Source organism: Cebus imitator, unplaced genomic scaffold, assembly GCF_001604975.1.
Source record: "Cebus imitator isolate Cc_AM_T3 unplaced genomic scaffold, Cebus_imitator-1.0 Scaffold108, whole genome shotgun sequence".
Classification (NCBI taxonomy): domain Eukaryota; kingdom Metazoa; phylum Chordata; class Mammalia; order Primates; family Cebidae; genus Cebus; species Cebus imitator.
In genome coordinates, this window is record NW_016107423.1 from 583,847 (window position 1) to 605,795 (window position 21,949).

The 21,949-nt window shown below is 39.3% G+C and overlaps 1 protein-coding gene across 10 annotated transcripts in view; it reads left to right on the forward strand.

Moving 5' to 3' along the window:
* FRY (FRY microtubule binding protein) overlaps positions 1-21,949 on the forward strand; it is a 477,475-nt gene that overhangs the window by 451,356 nt on the left and 4,170 nt on the right. For 8 of the 10 annotated variants that reach the window (XM_017538031.2, XM_037741802.1, XM_017538026.2 and 5 more), the window contains 5 exons: positions 4,092-4,241; positions 5,389-5,487; positions 7,419-7,502; positions 16,501-16,518; positions 18,243-18,353. In XM_017538031.2, the coding sequence (XP_017393520.1) occupies positions 4,092-4,241; positions 5,389-5,487; positions 7,419-7,502; positions 16,501-16,518; positions 18,243-18,353 (462 nt within the window). The remainder of the gene's footprint in view (positions 1-4,091; positions 4,242-5,388; positions 5,488-7,418; positions 7,503-16,500; positions 16,519-18,242; positions 18,354-21,949) is intronic. The other 2 variants (XM_017538028.2, XM_017538029.2) reach the window with 1 other exon arrangement.

Sequence of the window (21,949 nt, forward strand, 5' to 3'; positions counted from 1 at the left end):
TCTAAAAGCTATTTTTAAAGAATGATTAATAATACATATTTAAGTTTGGCTGTTATGGTCATTTTTATTAGAGTTATTGGACAATTCATGCTTAATTAGATAGTCCTGAACAATACTTTCCCTCTGCCTGGAATGGTCATCTCCCCTTGTCCCTGCACTTTCAGTTACATTCACAGTGCTGATTGGGTATCACTTCAGTGAGCAAAGCCTTCTGTTACATCTTACTCCCTTCCCCTGACATCTCGGGATTTTGTACTTGTATCCATTACACTTGTCACTCTGTGTGATAATTACTTGTTTAGGTGTCTGTCTCCCATGAAGGGGGCAGGTAAACAGTGCTTTGCTCACCTTGATTTCTGACAGTTTCTAACATACACTAGGTGCTCAGTAGATGTAGGAAGAATACATGGAAACCTTAAACACACAGCTTCTGACTTCATGCCAGTAGACCAGCAGGTTCATTACCAAGACTGACAGGTCAGCCATGGCCCACAGCTGCAGTCACCACTCAGCCTGACTTCCTCTCCCAGGTACCCAGGTATGTGGGTAGTATGAGGAAGGCAGAAGGGAGGCCCTGTCTCCACCCTCTACCTGCCTGGCACCTGGCAACCTACCAGTTGAGATGCTGGTGAGGCATAAAGGGAAAAGAGTTGTATGGGATGGTGATTTCCATGTGGAAAAGAGTACAGTGAAGTCAGACTAGCCTTTGACGTTAAACCTACCTATACGTCCAAATCCCAGTTCTGGCCACTTACTAGCCTACTAGGCCTACAGACAGTCCTTAAGTTCTCCAAGCTTCATTGTCCTCCATTGCACAATGGAAGTGAAAACAACGTCTATGAGTTTTATCTTTCAAAGACTACTTATGAGAGCTTACATGGAGAAACAGCTCAGGCCGTGCATCTAGCAGGCCATCAGCACAGGCTGGCTGCTCTTCCTCATGGTCATTGGCATGTCCTTTGTGGCCCTGCCCCCTCCACAGAGTCTGGACCCTCTGGTGAGAGCCCAGGGGTGACTGACTGCCCACCAGAGAGTTCTGCAGCCGTGCCTGTGTGCCGAGAGCCACCTCCCCTGGGGATTCTCTAGCCACTTCTGAGAGAGTACTCAGATTGCAGGAGACAGACCTAGAGGGAACAAGGCTAACTCCCAAATGATAAAACTGTGGCTAAGGAGTGAAAGGCCTCAGACATCCCATCCAATGTCCTCACAGAAGATGACCCCTTCCCCTGAGAGGGGCTGATGTGCCGTTTGTTGTGTGGTAACAGTTAACTCTCTAGGATCTTTCACCACCCAGCAGCAAGGCAGTGGGTTCAGGTTTCATAGCGTCCACTGTGCAGAGAGCAGAGCAGTTGTGGAGGGAGGGAGAAGAAAGTACTAAAAATTAAAATGCAAATGAGCTGGGAGATGGGGCCAGGCCTGGGCCGTGGGCGGGCTCATTTGGATTTGAATTTCTTTTTCATCAGTGTATTAAATCAATCACCCTATGGAGCTTATCTGCAAAAATAATTTTTTTAAATGTGTAGCTACTATTTTGCTTTTTAATATTACATTTAGCCTTAAGAACTTTCTCAACCCTGATCAGATGCTATATGAAAGGAATACTGAGTGCAAAATCGGCATTAATAAAATATGCTGGAAATGCAATACATCTCACACCTGCATTCTGGCTATTATGAATCATTTGTCATTTCCTCACAATGTCTGTTTACTGTTTTCCAACATTTCCCTGTAAGCATGAATACAATGTTTCTGTGTTTGGTTGGATTTTGGAAGAGGTAGGGAAGAGGTAATTGCAAAAATAATTTCATTTTAAAAATAAGGAAATGGTTTCTGTTTTTCCAGTATGGACATTTTTCCAAGTGTCTCAGTCATTGTATTTTCTGCTCTTACATGAGAATATCATCATCATGGGTCACATAAGGTCACCAATTTACATAATGTGTGTTGGAATTCAGAAGAAGAAAAAACTGAATTTATATCCCCTAAATGTCACTGACTTTATATTGGCTCCGAAGTTCCCTGATAGATCCAGTCTTCTCTGTATAAGAAAAAGTAAGCCAGGATCTTACCTTATCCTTAGGTAACAAGGAAAGAACTGCACACTATTTGGGGACCTGAATCCTAATCCCAGCTCTGCCACTCAACTGGCTATGCAATGACAGACATGGAATTTCAGGTTTCTTTCAGCTCTAACATGGTCAGTTTTGGGTCTTTTATTTAATTGACACAAAACCAACTTAACACCAGAGAGATATGAGTATGTTATACATTCTACCAAGATTCTCAGATATATTAAATAAAAAATAAATAATATGCAATATGGTTGGCATTTTTCTAATATAACTTATAAAGAACCAAAAACCTACTATTGTTTGGGGGACCTGCTAATTTCCCCTTAACAGGACAGGTAGTATTTTTTATGGATTACGCTTGACAACCCAAAAAGTATTAACATCACTGGGGAAAGCCAATGCCTAGCACTGGAATTCCTTTTTCTTTTTTTTTTTTTTTTTTTGGTTGCATAGTTTGTTCTTTTGTTAAAGATATTGTACAAAGGCTGGATATGGTGGCTCATGCCTGTAATCCTAGCACTTTGAGAGGCTGAGGCTGGAGGATTGCATGAGTCCAGGAGTTCAAGACCAGCCTGGGCAACAGAGCAAGCCCCATCTCTACAAAAAACATTTAAAAAATCATCTGGGTATGGTGGCACACACCTGTGGTACCAGCTACTTGAGAGGCTGAGGTGGGCGGATTGCTTGAGCCCATGAGTTCTAGACTACAGTGAGTCATGTTTGTGCCACTACACTCCAGCCTGAGTGACAGAGCAAGACCCCATCTCAAAAACAGAAAACATTGTTCGCTAGAAGTTCAGGGGGGTAAAAGTGTTCTTATTTTGGCACTGACACAGGCACAGTGAATCATATTCTTCTTATTTTTTTTTTCCTTAGGTAGTATAGGAGAAGCAATCAGCTTTAAGAAGCAATCTAGATTATGGAAGGATTGTGAACTTTGGAATCAGACCCATCCTTACTCATTCACTTACTAGTTGCATGGCCTTAAGCGAGTCATTTAACCTCTCTTAGCCTCAGCTTGTTCATCTGGTGATGAGGATTAATGAGTGATATATATATAAGCACTAGGACAGAATTAGGCTCAGTTGAGACACCTCACCAGACATGCCCTCAGAGGAAGAGAGGTCCCATTCTGTATTTACTACTTTACTCTTCAGAGGCTCAAATGCACAATTCTCATGCTCTGTCTCAAGGAGCTCTGATCCTGGGAAGCAGAAAAGAGTTACGCCTCTTGACCTTTTTCATCTTGTCCACATTGAAGTAATCTCTTTTCACCGATCTGACAAACAAGCAAGGAAGACTTAAACTCTGATTGGCACTAATCACAAGCAAAAAGAAAAGCAGTGTTGATCAAAAAGATTATACAGGCTTAGCATCCCAAATACAAAAATCCAAAGTGTTCTAAAATCTGAAACTTTTTGAGTGCCAACGTGACACCCGAAGGAAATGCTCATTGGAGCAACTCAAGGGATTATGTATCTGCAAATATTTCAAATCCAAAAAAAATCTAAAACTGGAAACTCTTCTGGTCCCAAGCATTTCAGAGAAGGATACTCACCCTGCACAAGCATCCACGCACTGGAAAATGGCATTTTAGGAAGAAACGTCCGCACTGAATCATTACTTAGTTGATTTAACATAAACATTCATTCTGCTCCCCTCCCCCATTACCCTAAGGACCCATTCTCACGTATTTTTATAAAGATTTAAAAGTAGAGTTTTTTTCCATTAATAATCCTGTATTCTTGAAAATTGCTGAGAGTAGATTTTAAGTATTTTCACCACCAAAAAAATATGTGAGGCAATGCATGTTAATTAGTCCAATTTAGCCATGTCACAGTGTACACATATTTCAGAACATGTTGTAGACAGTGAAGATACACGATTTTTATGTCAAGTAAAAAAAATCAGCTAATGTAATTGAAATGTAAAAAAAGAAGCTGCCCCTCTCCCCAAAATATTTTTATCACATATAAGTTGAACTTGACCTTTACAAATGGTCACTATTTTGCCTTGCAGAATATTCAGAAAAGGTTCTGCTTCCTAACCTGTGATGCAGCCAGTTACCTTGGAGATAACCTCCGGGGAATCGGATCCAAATTTGTCAGCTCTTCCCAGATGCTCACCTCCTGCTCTGAATGCCCTACACTTTTTGTGGATGCAGAGACTGTGAGTATCCCAGCGCTGCTCTGACAGCAGAGGGCCTGCGCAACTTGCAGTGCAGAACTTCAGGTAGCAGGTTTGCACTGTGGTTTGTTTTACAGATACCATCAGTGTTGTGAGCAGCGCTGTATTGTGATATGACTCCCAAAGGCCTCCAGGTCTACAGCATAATTACTGCACATGGCCAGTCCAGGCCAAGGCAGAGCCATTTCACAGAATTAGGAGAAAAATCCACTTCTGTGTTCCCTCTGCATCCGTGGCACTGTTCTCTGATGACTCTGATTTTCATAGCTGGGCATATATGGTCAGATAACCTCCTGGAGCTGACATAGCCAGTGCCCATAATGCCAGGTTGCCCAGTAAAATGGGTCTTCAGAGGCAACATGTCATCAGTTTCCCCACCCCCAAGTCTCTAACAGAGCTACTGCCCTCTGGATTTACCCAGCTCAGACTGCAAAAGATGAGCTTAAAGAATAATCGAAACAGTCTCTGGCTGATGGCAAATCGTGGCTTTATGCATGTAACTCCTAGGGACTGACGAGCTCCTGGAGAGTGAGAGTTGTGTGATACCTTTCTTTCTATTGCTCGTCATATGACAGAATCACCACATGCTCAGTTAACTACTGAGGTTCAGAACCAGTGTGGATGTGCTTTGATTTTAAAAGTCTCTGAAGAGTCGGTCCTACCTGACTGACTGGTGGCTGTCTTGTAGCAAAAAATACAATATGAAAAATCATTCTGTCTTAAATGACTTAAGGTATAGATTAAGTACAAAATCAGTTTGAAAGTCTTTTTGGAGGTTTGTCTTCACACTGCTTGGAGTATTATTGGGTGATAACAGTAGAAGTCATGTATAAATGGAAACCATATCTTAATGTGGGCTTCTGTGGAATACTTGGTACTGTATGTCTTAACTGCCTATACTAATATGGGAAAGAATGGATATGTTCATAGGAGGCTTGCATTATCAAGCTAGGATTCCATTGCAATTGTAGCTGATAGTTGAGCAAAATTCCAAATTTCACAGCTTGTTAAAATGGATGACACGGTACTCCTTTAACTTTACTTCCAAATATACTTTTTTCTGTGTAGCCATGCCTTTGTGTTGCTATCTCCCTTGTTGTTTTAATACCAATTATTTTCCTGTCTTTAGCTCCTTTCATGTGGACTTCTGGACAAGCTCAAGTTCAGTGTATTAGAACTGCAAGAATATTTGGATACCTACAACAACAGAAAAGAGGCCACACTCTCAGTAAGCTTTTGTGTTTCTATGCATGTGCAGTCAGTTAAAATTCAATGAACCCAACCGCTCTGAGTTCTTGGGAGGTGTTGTGATTAACTCTAAGATAGCCTCTTTAGGGAGAAGACAGACATCACCTTTTCCCTTGCTAAGAATTACAATTCCAATTTAATGGTGGCAGAACTATATACGATATTAATTATATTTAAAAATGGTATCTCCAAAAGAGAAATTTTCAGCATTCACTTTTAGCCCTACCAAGAAATTGGAAAAAAAATAGGTATCTGCTTGATACGTTGCTTACCAGTGTTCTGACTTTCCTCAGAGATTTGAAATTGGTGATTACTTCCATCCAGCGTTAGCCTCATCCAAAACTAGTTGTGGTGGATCTCCACTCTGTTCTCTTGGCCACTCTTGGAGGCTGTGTCTGCCAGTCCCCAGGGCTTCTCTTCACCTCAGCTTTTGCTTTTTAATTTTTTCTTCCTTAATAGATCTAGACTGTAAAATATTAGTGACAGAAGTGATCTAAAACCATCCATGCAAGCCCCCTGTTTTCTGACAGATCCACAGTTGAAGGCCCAGAGAACTCAGTGGTTCAATAATAGGAAAAATTGCATGTAGTGTACATTGAGCACTTCCTATAGCATACCAGACACTATAGAAAAAGCATGGGTTTTGAAGTCAGATTGACTGTAGTTTAAACCACTCCTTAGTTATTTAAGAGTTAGGGACTTTGGGTAAGTGATTTGCCATCTCTTATCTCAGATGCATCATCTGTAACTCCTTGGTAATAATAGCTGATTTGTAGGATTGTTATCAAGATATAACAATTATAATAGTCATGGCAGATATCACTTCCGAGTCCTTTTTATATGTCCAACAACCTGCTAAGAGTTAAATCTTCTAAATTATATTATTTAATGCTCACAACTACCCCAAGAGTTGCTATTATTACCTTCATTCACTAGCTAGGAACTGGAAGAGGGGGATTGAAACCCAGAGCTGTGAGATTCAAAGGCCCATGCCCTTAACTACAACATGATATTGCCTTGAAAACAGAAATAATATCTATAAACTGACCAGCACAATGCCACATAGATAGAAGATGTTCATTGTAAAGTTACCAATTTGGGGTTTATTGCTATTGCTGTTACTGATGTTATCTTGACCTGCCCAAGAGCAAGAGTTCTAACTTTCCACCATAACAATTCTCTTTGTCTTCTGTTTCTGTGGCCTTTTACCTGTCACTGTTTTCAGTTTCTCAGTCATCAGCCAGTAAAAGTAATCTTTTCATTTTGGTGGGCGAACTAATCTAGCTTTTAATGTCAAGTGTGAATGTGGGTTCTTCAATGCTCATTGTTTTCTGCTCAAAGGTTCCCTTCCACACCTGTGTTAGTTACTATCCCAGATGTTTGAGACTGGCAAGATCTCTCAGTAGCTGAGCTGTTCCCATAATAGCCTTTCTTATATTGAAGGAGATCTAATACGGAAGGAGATCTGCCCCATAGCAGATACAGCCACAGCAGCATAACAGAAGTAAGTGTGTCCAAGTCAAGTCATGTTGACCAGAATCACCCAGCCTGTGAGAAAGTGTTGGTCCTATCGTCTAACCTTAATCATATGGAAGATTTCTAGCTGTATGTATTCATTTATACATAAATTAAGAACAGTGTGGTGAAACCATTCCCTAGGGCAACATAGTATAATGTCGAAATTATATTTTTAGAAGACCATCACTGAACCCATATAAGCAGATACTTTTAATTTCCAGCAGTTCATCTTTAACCCCCAAATACGACCCTTTTCAAAAAGTCATTACAGCAGAATTTCATTTTACTCTCATTAGAACCTTAATGAATTTTTTCTAACAGAATTGATAACCAAAAATGTTCTCAGAACATTGCTGAATTCACCTATGTCTCTCCCTCTCTTGCTGACAACAGTGGCTTGCAAATTGTAAGGCAACATTTGCGGGAGGATCAAGAGATGGAGTAATTACCTGTCAACCAGGAGACTCCGAAGAAAAGGTAATAAAAGCCTGTTAGAATGGGTCTCTTCTGTGCTCTAACAGTGTAATGTTAGTTTTGGTCTACCCAAGAAGCCTGCAACTTGAGAAAAGAAGAGGCAGAATGAGTCACCCCATACATTTACATGAAACCAAGAGAGTAAGACAATGACATTCAAGCATGACTGTGTGTTGATGGGATTTGTGAGGGGGGTGGTTTCTTCGTTTTGGAAACATAGAGGTATAAAAATAACCTTTTTTTGCTGGACACTGTCTAACTATACTAACAATTGCCTAATAAATTTATTCTTAATTCAGAATATAAAGCCAAATTTCATTAATTCTTCACTGAGTCACTTAGTTTCTTCAATGAAGCAAGTTTCTCCCAACCCTTCAGCAGTCACTCTAAAACAGATTTTCTCATTTGGGATTGCTACACGCCTCAGACCAGTGTGCCGCACCTTAAAGTAAATTAAAGGACAGAGTAGGAATGGATGAAAATCATTCATTATGCAGCTAGGTATTGAGTGCCTCCTGTAGGGCCCCATGGAGGACACAATCATGAGCAACAGACATGGCCTTTCCCTTGTGGAGCTTCTGATCTTATCAGTGAGACAAACATTAATGAAACAGTCATACAGCCATTAACTGCAATAAGGACCATTAAGAACAGGAGAGAACAGGAAGCTGAGAGATCACAGAGCAAGGCCACTGGATCCAATGGGGAGGACAGTTCTGGGAAGGAGTCTCCATGGAAGTAGCATCTTGGCAGATATCTAAAATATGAGATGGAGAGGAGCGGGCCTGTAGTCTGCATAAAGGCCCCAAGGCAGGGGTAGCAGGCCTTTCCAAGAACCAAGGAGAGCCCATGTGGCTGACAGCACCGAAAGCCCCGTGGAGGAAAGGTTGAGAAGAGTCTAGACAAGTTGGCAGAAGCCAGCCCATGTAGGACTTGGGTATTTAACCTCAATAATTAGCAACTGAAAAGGGTTAACAGCAGGGATGATTAGATAAAGGCTCTCCCACTCCGTCTACCTTGAAAACAGCTCAAAGTGGCAAGAGTCATTAAGGGAACTTAGGAGGCTGCTGCCCCATCAAGGGAAAGACAGTGTTACCTTGGAAGTATGTCATTACTACTGGAAAAGCGTTTTACATGGCACACCATCGGGAGGATCTGAAAACATCTTCCTGTGTTAGAAACAGTACTTTACTTACATAAAAAGAATCCAGTAAGGTCTGGTTTCTGGTCAGAGGTTTCGAGTAAAAATTTTCAACCAAACACCAGTGGTTCCACTTCAATTTGGTATTTGTTATTGAGCAAGTTTGCAGTTCTGAGAGTAACACTATCCAGCATTGATTGAGTCAGTTGGTGAACTCCTTGATAAGTTTTAATGAAGAGACCAGGATTGAAAAAGCAAACTATAAAGCTGAGAAATATCTAAAGAGGGCATTGAAGTAGAGGTTGCATTTCCACATTGCTGCCCCTCTTGAAGACACACGTTTATATCTCACTTTATGGTTTACAGAGCACTTTCACACTCCTTAGTCATTTGATCTCTCTAGAGGGAAGCAGGGCAGTTGCATTTGCCCATTCTATAGCTGAAGACACCACAGTTTGACTTATCCAAGGCTGAGAAGTGACAGGCAGAGATGTAGCCTGGACACAAAGTCTGTCAACATAGGCAAATAATAACTAGTTTGCTTACATTTTTAAACTAAGTGTTTAATGACTTATATAATATATCTCATAAGCAAAGCAGAGTTGAATATGCAGTTCAAAAATCACAATAAATTCTAGCATTTTCTTCAATCCCTATACATGCATCTGTGCTGTGCTGTCTCTGATGATTTGTGACTTAGATTTTCACTGAATAACCTGTCCCATTAGCATATCCCAGAAGTGATACATTTTTAAAAGATAAAATATTACCTAGGTTTCAGATTTTATGGACACCCAGTAGCACTCATGGCTGTCATTCCAGCCCAGCCCTCCCTTGCTAAACTCTGCTGTTAAAATAAATTCAGTCCAGAGAACAGTTACCAGGTTAGGATTTACAATGAGCACAAACCTAATCAAGTTCATGGTATATAGTTTGTATAATAGTATGTAAAAAACAACTTGTTATCTGAAAACTTGCCTTCAATCACCAAATTCTTTTATATGCTCTATAACAGAGCCTGAGACAGGAAAGTGCATTAATACATTGCAGATTTTTAAGAACAAGGGTTGAAACCAAATCTATTATTTATTTGTTTGTTTATAGCTTCCTGGTTAACCCGAAGGATAACCAGACATTCAAGTTAACTTATCCTATTTCCCAAACATTCCAACTTTAAAATATGCGTTTCTGTTGTGCTTGTGATTTATTTCTATTAAGTTGTTTTACTTGGTTTTAGTTGCTCCCTCTTCTTCTCCTGGTTCTTTATCTTCCTCAAACAAGTATTTCTCTTATTTTTTGCTTATTGCTTTCACTCATTTCCTCTTCACGCACCTCTTTCTTTGCTTCTATTTTGTAGTACTTATTCCTCTCCATCTCTATATGTGTTTTTACTAAACCCAAGAACTCAAAAAATATAGTTTATTTATTCATTTGTTTATATGTGACAACCCTGGTAGCATTACTATAAAGGTTTTGAGAGTACAAAATTAGAAAGAAGAAAGTAATGTTTTCAAGTACTGTATACATGTAATCTCATTTGATCCTTTACCACAATTTTTTGAAATAAGGGTTTTTCCATTTTGCAGCTAAGAAACCTGAAGCTGAGAGGCAAAGTCTAAAGGCCATATTCTTTCCATTTGTCCATACTCTCTAGCTTAATTTTGGAGGCAAAACATACACATGGGAAAATGCTCGAGAGTAATTTCCAGCATGTCTAATATAGCTTTAGGAATCTGCATGAATAAGGAGGGAGGATGCATAAAACACCCAAGAGGGATGAGAGTCAGATTGATTAGGAAAGGAATGATGGAAGGGCAAATTCTGAGTCTGGTGTTTCCAACGTTTTTGCAAAAACCAACCAAGCTTTGGCCCCATTGTCAGTGTTAGCTCAGTGTTTCAGAATATTTCCAAATGGTCATGGACACACTGATGACCAGAGAACTCAGGCAATGACCAGATGTCCTGAGGAAGATGCTGCCAGTCCTACATGTGTAACAATTCTGGAGTCTGTGTGAAGGCAAATTATATGCCACTTAACAAAAGAGGTTGGCAGTCCTAGTAAGTCAGGCAAGGCAGGGATATTTAAGTCATCTGGATACATGGTTACAGTCTCTGTTTTAACTGGTTAGTAGATTCTGGAAGTAGTCTGGCCACTGGGTGTGCAGCTCAAACCTCACACTTTCTAAGTCCACCCGCCTTGAGGCATGGTGTGCAGTACACAAATCAGGCAGCCTCGGCCCCCATCACAGGTAACACTCAACGAGGCCGGAAATGGGCAGTGAGAGCAAACTGAGGGAAAGAAGTCCTTTCACACAAAAGGTGGGCCTTGAGGAGAAATCATGGTGCCATTCCACTTAAATATCAAGATCTTATATCTAGAGATGTGGAGATACAATTTTGCTGATTAGAGCTACCATTTGGCCTTTACCCCAAAATAAAACCCAACAAATGTCTGGCCTCAGATCACTGCTTAGCTTAGCTCCAAGTGATTCTCTCCAACACTCATCTGTAATCAGGTTCTCTGTCTTCTGGAATGATTTGATGTTGCCAATCATTATGTGCACACCCTTGCCTGAGGACAGGTAGAATGGGAATAAGTGAACTTATAACTTGCAGAATCTATGTCTGGATATAAATAGCAAAATGAATATACCAGTAAGTATTACTCATATCTGTTCTATTTCACAGAAGTGTGTACTTCATGAAAGGATTAGTGCTTACTTGACTAAACCTAGCAAAGTAAATTCTTGAATAAAGATATCAGTCTGTCAGAGATGATGACAGTGTACAGACAGGCATATGAAAGCTTCTCAACCTCCAAGCCCTCCCCAGTCTGGTCCGGTCTTTGCCAGTAGAAAATTTCTAGTCATTCTTAACAGGTGATTTAAGTGAGGATTGCTGTAGAATTGTTTGTGGAAGACAATATAGTTCTTTGCTGGGTGCTGAATATTTATTTTTCCAATTTTTCTTCTATTCTCAACATAAAGTTGCAGACATAAAAATAATGAAGAAAGTTTATGCACTGGTGGCTTGTGAACTATAACCAAGTCACATACCTGTTGTGTTAAGCTTGCACAATGTTAATTGACCTGCATTTAAAAATTAAAAACTTTCACACATACAGCCGGGCATGGTGGCTCACACCTGTAATCCCAGCACTTTGGGAGGCCGAGGCAGGTGGATCATGAGTTCAAGACCAGCCTGGCCAACATGGTGAACTATCATCTCTACTAAAAACACAAAAACGTGGCGGGCATCTGTAATCCCAGCTACTCAAAAGGCTGAGGCAGGAGAATCACTTAACCTGGGAGTTGGGGGTTGCAGTGAGCCAACATTGTGCCACCGCACTCCAACCTGGGCGACAGAGCAAGACTCCATCTCAAAAAAAAAAAAAAACTTTGACACATACACACTCAAAACAGAATTCCTGGTGCCTCTAAATAAGATCTAGCAACACTGGGCCTGCCTTCCTCCCTGGCAACAATGAGCTAGCACTAAATATAGACTATCCCATATGGACTCTCCACCATCCCTGCTGCCCAGTGAGTTCCTAACGCTGAAGACAAGAACCAGGTGCCAGTCATCATGATGCTTGGCCTGTTGTTTTTCTTATAACAGAAAAACATTTCTCTGTACCTAAGTCCCCAAAATGAAGAATAAAGCTAGATAGAAAGGGCTTGAGTTTCCAAAAAGAAAACAAGAAAGAGTATTATTCTTTGCATATGCAATAAGCATCTCTGCATATAATATGCAGGCACCTGTATGCTGAACTTACTGTGGGATACGTTGGAAGAATATTCTCAGCACAGGTTCAAAACAACAAAATAAACCATGTTTCTAAGAAAATTATTTCCAATATTTGGGAAGTATATTTTGGGGAAGGCTCTTTTTTAAAGACAGCCATTATTGGTAAGTGATTTGGGCTTCTTGGTGATAATAATACCAATTCTCCTAGAATAAGGTGCAGCATACACTAAATAGGACATAAGGCTGGACACAGTGGGTCACACCTGTAATGCTAGCACTTTGGGATGCCAAGGTGGGCAGATCATAAGTCAAGAGTTCAAGACCAGCCTGGCCAACGTGGTGAAACCCTGTCTCTACTAANTGGCATGGTAGCGCTTGCCTGTAATCCTAGCTACTTGGGAGGCTGAAGCAGGAGAATTACTTGAACCAGGACCTGGGAGGCAGGGGTTGCAGTGAGCTGAGATCGTACCACCATACTCTAGCCTAGCCTACAGAGCAAGACTCCATCTCAAAAAAAAGAAAAAAAAAAAATAGGACAAAAACAAAGCATGTGATTTGCTTGTGTCACGAGATCGCTTCTCCTCATTTGCGGACACTGCTTTAGTAGTATTTTCTCAGCCTGCACATATCAAAAGGAGAAATCAATCTCTTCATGGCTTAAAATTAGTATTTCCAACTGATTTTGGATTTATTTATTATTTGGATTTTGGTTTCCATTGACCTCTCCATCTCTTGTGGAATTCATTCTGGAGTGGCTACTAGTTGATGGTTTAAATGAACATAAATGCAGGTCAGGGAGCAAGGTCTGTAGACCTCTCAGCTCTGGGTTCTGCAGGCAGTGGCTTTAGTCTACCTATAGGTACTTAACACAGTCCATCATCCCAGTTCTGCAGAGGTGGCCCCAGAAAAACTGGAAATGTTTCCACATCATGTAGCGTTGATTTTAGTTAATGCTTTCATAATTCAACAGATAGTTCTGAGCACTACTTAAACATTTGACTCTTTGAACTCAAGGACAATAATTTACATTTGGCCTTCCTATATTTCATCTTATTATATTCAAATCATCATTCTAACTGTTAGGGTCTTTCTGGACACTAACTTTCTTAGTTATGTATTTTCTATCTACATAATCTGTGAATGGGAAGCCTTCAACCTCTGTTCTTATACAAATTGAACAAGTTAAATGTTGAACAAGACAAGACTTTTCTCCAGTTAAGTTATAATCTATTAAACATCATCCTTCAGATAGAGTCAGTCTTTCTTCTGTAAGCCATGTTCTTTCTCATGTTGACTAAAGAAATGTCTGCTGAAGACAGCTTACAGATTTCTTGAAAAAAGTAAACCTCAGGATGTATAATCTGTATCATAGGTATATTTATCTTTCAAATCAAAGCTTTGAGAGATATTTATGACCAAGGTCCAAAAAACTACTTAACAAAGATAATGCAATAGCCATCAATGTGCCAAGCATCATTAGCAACAAGTGAGTACATATTATTCCTACCTGTTTAGGAGATTTCATCATTAGGCTAGGTTATTTAAATATTATCTCATTAATTTAAACCCAGGACTTTCAGAGATTAAATGTGACGAAAATAATAGCCACTATAGTATACTGTGGTTCATCTCTTTTTTTTTTTTTTTTAGAGAGGGGGTGTCTCCATGTTGGTCAGGCTGGTCTTGAACTCCCGACCTCAGGTGATCTGCCCGCCTCAACCTAGTTCATCTTTTATCATATCAAAAATTTCTTAGATTTTTAGTGACCGGTTATGTCATAAGCACAGAATCCACCTGAGAACAGAAGACAGAACCCAGATATGGCTATGCTACTGCCAATGAGCAGGAGTTCCATTATTCTGGGCCTTTAAGAGCTACGCATTCCTCAGTTGTTTATGATAAGTTCTTAATATCTTGGCTTCTGGATGTTTTTTTTCCTCATTCTGAGAAAACAGACCTCTAAATCCAATTGTGTAAATCAAGCCAAATCAGGAGAGCAGGAAGGGGGCTTGAAGAAAATCCTGTGACTAAATAAAACAGGGACATTCCCACAACATGTTCAAAAGAACCTAAAGTCACCAAAATACAGATAAGTTTATTAGGACTTCTCAAGGGATTATTTTTAGATCGTGGATACAGAAAAACATGAGCATGGGAGGGTGGGACAAGGGGAATTGTAATATTTTCCATAAAATGGCCCCATAGAAAGGCATTTTTCACTATCTTTTTGGAACCCTAAATGAAAACTAGGTCCAAGCCTGTGGCCTATGAAAAGATTCTGAGATAATAAATATCAAAGAAGCCTGAACTAGTCTACCTAAAAAGGAAAGTTTAGGAAGAATCCTGAGAACTGGTATTCATCACAGTTGGCCATCTCCCAAGAAAAACAGTTTTGTGCCCTGAGAGCTGAGTGGGAGGAATTCATGGACAACGAAATTCCTTAGCACCAAGCTGGAGTCGAAAAGTTTCCTCTGCCTTTATTGAACAGAAAAGAGTTTACTTAAACTGATTTGATGATCTCCTTGGATATAACCTTGTTTCGGAAAACAATAAAAAGCCGTTTTCTTCACACAAGACCATGTAATTTATTCTCAGCACTTGCTTCATTCCACACTTCTGACAGGTAAATCCCATAGTAGCAAATGTTTACTTCCCAAACTGCATACTAAACGTTTCAATCATATTTGTTATTGCCCCAAAAGTCTTTGCACTGGAAATTCTCCATCTATATAGACTTAAGACTGGCCCTGTGTGACTACCTTATATGACACTGTATTTCAGAACAGAAAGTTTGGTTTTAGAAACCTCTAGACATAAAGTTTTCTTGAGAATAGTAAATACCTGAAGCTCTGTAGTCTCCACATCACAGGCTTGAAAGGTTCTTATCTTCCAAACTTTGAAAGAAATATATGGCCAGGGTCCAAAAAACTACTTAGTAATTAATGTGCCAACCCCACATGATAAGTAGGGGAAGAATAGACCCTTGAAGGATAGGGTAGGGCTTGGTGGTGGTGGCAGTCCTTTAATTATATTTGTAGATGCTAATGAATAATAAGTTGATGGTTTCATTTGTTCTTATGCACTGTAGCTTATTTTCAAGTACCATACATTTAAGTGATAACCCAAAGATTGTTTGAAAGAGCTTTAAAATAAGGGGGTGTTATTGGATTAGAAACTATTAGGTCCTTAAGTATTTTGAAAATTCTGAACTAGATATGTTGATGCATAATTAGGAATGGTCAGTTTGATTCCTTAAAAAAGTACATTCTGTCAAGTTTTGCTTATCTCTTTCCACATACCCAAACTTTCTATAAACCAATTCCATGATATGGTGACATCAAAAAATGGTAGCTGCTATTGAACATGGCCTAGTTGCAAATTTACATTATTTTAGACTAACCATTAGTTGTAGATTACTTTTAGAAATTGTCTATCGGAGAAAAAAATATTATAAAAAGTAAAATGCAAGAAAATTACCTCATCTCACACTTGTTTGAGATATACAACGTTTAGTCCTTTGAAATTAAAAAGTATAGCAGTCCTATAATTTTTCTATAAAATATTCTCAATGTGCAAGAGAATCCAACTAAGGAAAATACCATGTAGATTGTTCATTATGTTCAATGTTAATTGGAGGGTCATAGTTTAGTAGGTCTGAAACTGAACATATTAAAGACTCTGCCTTAATTAATATAAAGCAATAGTATAATTTGTTTGGGGCTATAATTCTTCAAAAGACTAAGCTGGCTCTCAGTTTTACTGTGTTCACATATTATGCACATTTATACACTAAAATCTTCAAGCAATAAAAGTTTGGACTTTTGGTCTCTAAAACTGACTGACAAAATCTAAACTGACTAATCAGAGAACCTAAAAACGTAAACGTTATGTTTTTTCAATGATATGTTCCCTATTAGAACTTGTTTTTAACTGGAATGCTATGCATGTTGAGTGGGTACAACATTTGCAAGCATTTATCAAGTTTGGGTGAGCATTGCTAATACTGCTGACGGCTCTGCTCTTGGAAAAGGGCCGTGCTTTCTGTCGCATGCAGACACTGACCCTGTACTTTCTTTCCTTTCCTTTGTTTCCTGTGCCATGCTTGCTGTGTAGCAAATGGAATCTCTTGCAGTAAGTTAACTTTCTTTCATACTCTTTGTCCATTTAGGCATGGACCCATAACAAACCTCATTTTTTACCATTACTGTTATATCTCTTAGCATGTTTTCCCTTTCTCATTTTAATTTATTTTATTTGGTAGATTAAGACATGGCAGTTTATTAGTAGTGTTCTGGGCTGCTTTTGCCCCAAAGTAGAAACTTACATTGCTATGAAATCACATGCTATCAGCTAAATATTTTGTGTAACAACTATCATGATTTGGCACTTAGAAAGGTCAGGGTTTTCATAGCCAGGTTTCACCCTGAATTGTGAAGGTAATGTTGTTTTTAAGCAATACTTTTTTATTTATTTGCAAATCTCTAGCAGTTATCTTTCATACCAGATTTTTAAAGTTTAAGGACCATAAAATACAATGTTTTACTAAAACAACCAAACATCCGGTTTGATTAATTAGTCAGTGTAGCTGATTCTTTAATCTTAGGCTGGTTACTGTGTTGAGAGATCAAATAAATTTAGGCAGAATTGGTTTTCCCCTAAAGAGCAAGGAAGGGCTGAGAAGAGAAAGGAAACCATTTAGCATAGTCTTAGCATAAATTTTAGTAACTTTAGGATCAAAAGTCTGTTAATAATATCAATAGAATATTCTTCCTAAAACCTAAATTCCTGTGTTTTCTCTCCTTAAATTGACTTGGGAGAACAGGTTTAAGTCACCTCAGAAGCTCTCAATTCTGAGCTGCATTCTTTGTAGTCCTTGGTAAAAGAAAGGCCCTCTTTATCCTGCCCCATTGGAAAACTGAACAGGGAAGCATTTAGTTTAAACCACATATTTAACTCAATTTCACTGGTGACTACTGGCCATGAAATTCTACTGAGTGAAGGCTGCTCCTTTTCCTTTCACAGAATCCCATCCACTACCTGGGAGCAAACTCATTCTTGGAATAAAATAGGCAAAGTTTCGAGGGTACAGCTCAAAAACTAGTCTGATCACTGGCACTGGAGTTATTTTTCCCTCATAGTATATATAAGCAGTATAATGAACACATTACAGGGCACAGAGGTTCAAATGTACGCCTGAAACATTTTAAATTCCAAAGGTATCTGTGTGGCTCAAGGGCCATTTTATATGATTACTTTTTGATGTCCTTTCCACAGAAATTCTTGAATGTGTTCATAATGTCTCCTTTTTTCTAAGCACTTTTGGTCCCTTTTTATCTTTCTTTAATTCAACAAGTACTTATTGAGCACAGAGTAGACGCATCATCAGTAAGCCTGACACAGGACTCTGGAGGCCATGTGACTGCAGACTCCAGGCCCAGGCGTCTACAGAATTTATAAGTTCAACACCTAGAACTGCTTGATATTCTGCCTTTCAAATATACTCTAAATAAAAGGAGAATTTAAAAAATAATCATTTATAGCTTATAAAAGTGAACACAACCACTCAGCTATAATTGGTAGGTGTTTAATTGGTAAATTTAATAGAAATTTGGCTGTTCATGCCGTCCCTTTATAGGTGTTACTCTCTAATTAGTGATCCATTACACAGACTAAAATCAAAATTATACTGTGGATTTTTTACTGATATTTAATGACTGTATTTTTTTCTGTTTTATTTGAAATAACAGCTGGTTATGTTTTCTTAAAAAAAAAAAAAGTTTGTCTCCATTGAGATTTCACTAGTTACATATGAATGATCCTTAATAACTGTTTCTTCCCATGCAATTTCTCTCTAGCAATTGGAGCTGTGTCAGAGGTTATATAAGTTGCACTTCCAGCTGCTGCTGCTTTTTCAGTCCTACTGTAAGCTCATTGGCCAGGTGCATGAAGTTAGCTCCATGCCAGAGGTGAGTCCACACGCGTCCCAACCCCACATCCTGCCATGAAAATTTCTTCTTTTGTTCTTCTCCCCTCCAACCCATTTATAACTGCCCAAGTGATTGTATTCCCACATAATTATGTTGCTCAAGCACAAGTCTGAAATAAACGTGTCTGGTATGTATTTCTATTCTCATTTTTAAAAGCAGGGTCAGGAGTAGGTGTGGAAAGTGAGGTGCCTCAAAATTTAAGAACACACATAGGAGAGAACCTTCCTGCAGGTTTTGTCCTAGGTGCCTTGCTTGCCTCTCCCTGATCCTGGCCCTGGGGCTGGGCATCCTTGTTTAAAATTTTTCCATGTGTGTGGGTTTTCCTCTTTACATTAGCTTTTCATACTTGCCCTTATCTTGAGGTAAGAGGGAAATGTCTATATGTTATGTTACGTTCTCTTCAGTTTCCCTGCCCTGCTTAGCACCAGCATGTTTTAATATTTTAATATTTAAAATAATTTAAACATAGTACTGTTGAGTCAAAATTTTCCTACAAATGAAGAAATACTACTGTACTATAATCAGTGGAATAATGTTGGTGTGTACCGGATACTATAGAAGCACAGAGGACCAACACCTCATTTGCTTAGAGGCAAGAAAGGTTGAAACTGAAGATACTGCTGGAGAAAACCACACCTGAGTGGACTCAGAGAGTGAGTTGGAGTGAAGGAGGAACATTCCACTAAGCACAAACAGCATGGCCATAAGCCTGATAGGAGGAAAGAGAAAGGAACTACAAGCAACTTAGTATTGCTAGAATAGAAGGTGCGCCAAAAAGGAGCTATAAGCTAAAGCAGAAGAGAGAGGGGTAAAGGCGAGATCATAGACATGCTGCGCCTAGGAGTATTTCAGATGGATCTCTGTGGCAGCTACGCAGACGGTGGATCTGATGACAGCTAGACCAGAGACATGAGACCAGAGATGAGGCGGCTGAAATAGTTCAAACAGAAGGAGAGAATTTGAGCTGGGACCGAAGTGCCAGGTATCTCCATACCTAGCACTAGGAGGAAGGAAATGTGAGACACAGGTCCAAAGATAATGGAAACTGATGGGGGGATGAAGGTGAGAGAAGAGTTGAGAGGATGACACTCAGGTTCCATCTTATATGAATCAGGTGAGCAGTGGCGCCAAAGCTGAGACAGGGATATAAAAAGAAGGACTGAGGCAATTCTGTGTCCAGGCAGTCAAACCTTCTGCCGGCTAGTCACTGGCTGAAGCCGCATACTGGACCAGGACCTGGCTTAAACGGTGACTGACCTCTTGCAGGTGGTTAGATATGAGGTCAGGGGAAAAATCTGGACAAAAGGCACAAATTTGGTCATGAACAACTAGAAGTCAATTAACCCATCCCAGTGATAGCAGAAAAGTGAGGATGAAGCCTGGGAAACCTCATCATCTAAGGGCAGAGGAGGAAGAGCCACAAGAGCTGAATTACAACCATTTTACCATTTTTTTATTACTCAGTTTGCAAAAATGAAAAAAGTATACAACTTTATACTTTCAAATGCTTATTTCAAGGGAGTAGTAGAAATAGTTTTCCTCTATAAAAGTTGTCAGATAACAGGAATCAACTCTTCTCTCTTTTATTTGCCACATGGTCAAGATAATCTTTTTTTTTTTTTCTTTGAGATAGAGTTTCGTTCTTGTTGCCCAGGCTAGAGTGCAATGGTGCAGTCTCGGCTCACTGCAATCTCCTCCTCCTGGATTAAAGCAATTCTCCTGCCTCAGCCTCCCAAGTAGCTGGGATTAAAGGCATGGCACACATGGCTAGTTTTGTATTTTTAGTAGAGATGGGGTTTCACCATGTTGGTCAGGCTGGTCTCAAACTCCTGACCTCAGGTGATCCACCAGCCTCAGCCTCACAATGTGCTGGGATTACAGCTGTGAGCTACCCGGCCAGGATTCACCATTCTTGATGCCATTAAGAACATTCATGGTGAATGAAAGGAAGTCAAAATATCAACATTGACAAGAGTTTGAAAGAAGGTGATCCCAATGGACAACTTTAAGAGGCTCAAGACTTCAGTAGGGGAGGTAACTGCAGATGCGGTAAAAATAGCAAGAGAACTAGAATTAGAAGTAGAACCTGAAGATGTGACTGAATTGCTGCAGTCTCATTATGAAACCTGAATGGATAAGGAATTACTTCTTAAGGATGAACAAATAAAATTTTTTGTTGTTGTTATTGTTTTTGAGACGGGGTCTCACTCTGTCACCCAGGCTAGAGTGCAGTGGCACAATCTCGGCTTGCTGCAACCTCTGCCTCCCAGGTTCAAGCGATTCTCCTGCCTCAGTTTTCCAGGTAGCTGGGATTACAGGCCTGCACCACCATGCCCAGCTAATTTTTGTGTTTTTAGTGGAGACGGGGTTTCACCATGTTGGCCAGGCTGGTCTCAAACTCCTGACCTCAGGTGATCCACCTGCCTCAGCCTCCCAAAGTGCTGGGATTGCAGGCATGAACCTCCACACCTGGCCCACATAAAGTTTCTTTATGTGAAATTTACTCCTGGTGAACATGCTGAGAACACTGTCAAAATGACAAAAGACTTACAATGTTATATACACTTAGTTTATAGAGCAGTAGCAGAGTTTAAGATGATTGACAGCAGTTTTGAAAGAAGTTCCATGGTGTATAAAATGTTATCACATGCTACAGAGAAATATTTCATGAAAGGAGGCAATAAAGCAAACTTCATTGCTGTCTTATTTTAAGAAATTGCCCCAATTACCCCAACCTTCAGCCACCACCAGCCTGATCAGTCAGCAGCTGTTAACATTAAGGCAAGACCCCCTACCAGCAAAAAGATTATTACTCACTGAAGACACAGATAATTGTTAGCAGTTTTTAGCACTAAACTGTTTTTCAATTAAGGTATGTACATTTTTTAGACTTAGCGTGCCTACACTACAATATGGGTGTAAACATAATTTTATATATACGGGTAAATCAAAAAATTTGCATGACTTACTTTATTGCAGATGTCTAGAACTGAATATTTCCAAGGTATACCCAGTGTGTGTATTTATATAGGTAAGTGCACACACAGTGTTTAAATACTATATAAGTTTTAAATAATGTATATATACACAACTTGCCTAGGTTTAAAATAATTAAGGAAAAATTTGCTTTCAAATTTAAAACCACATACAAAATTAAGATACTCTAATATCTTGTTTTAAAAGATTATTTCAGTAAATTTTAAACCTACTTCTATAGTAGGTATATTTAACAGGCATGTGTGTGAAGAAAAATAGTCCTTCAAGGCTTCAGTTTTTTATAGTTTGTACCATGAGTGAGCTGCGAATGAAGAGGAAAAGTAAAGGTGTTGAATAAATAACTTTCCAAAGTAAACAGGCATCAACTTGCATTACGAAGTGGAAAAAAAAACTTTAATTTTATGCCAGTTTTTTAAATGCTCTTGAGATCAAATTGCACAACAGCTGTCTTCTGTAGTATATTTTGAGACACTCTGAAGTGACACAGGTTTTCTTATGCTTTACATTTTAATACTCTGGATCTTTTGGTTTCAGTAACTTTGAGGGGAAGTATCTTTTTCTTTTTTTTTTTTTTTTTT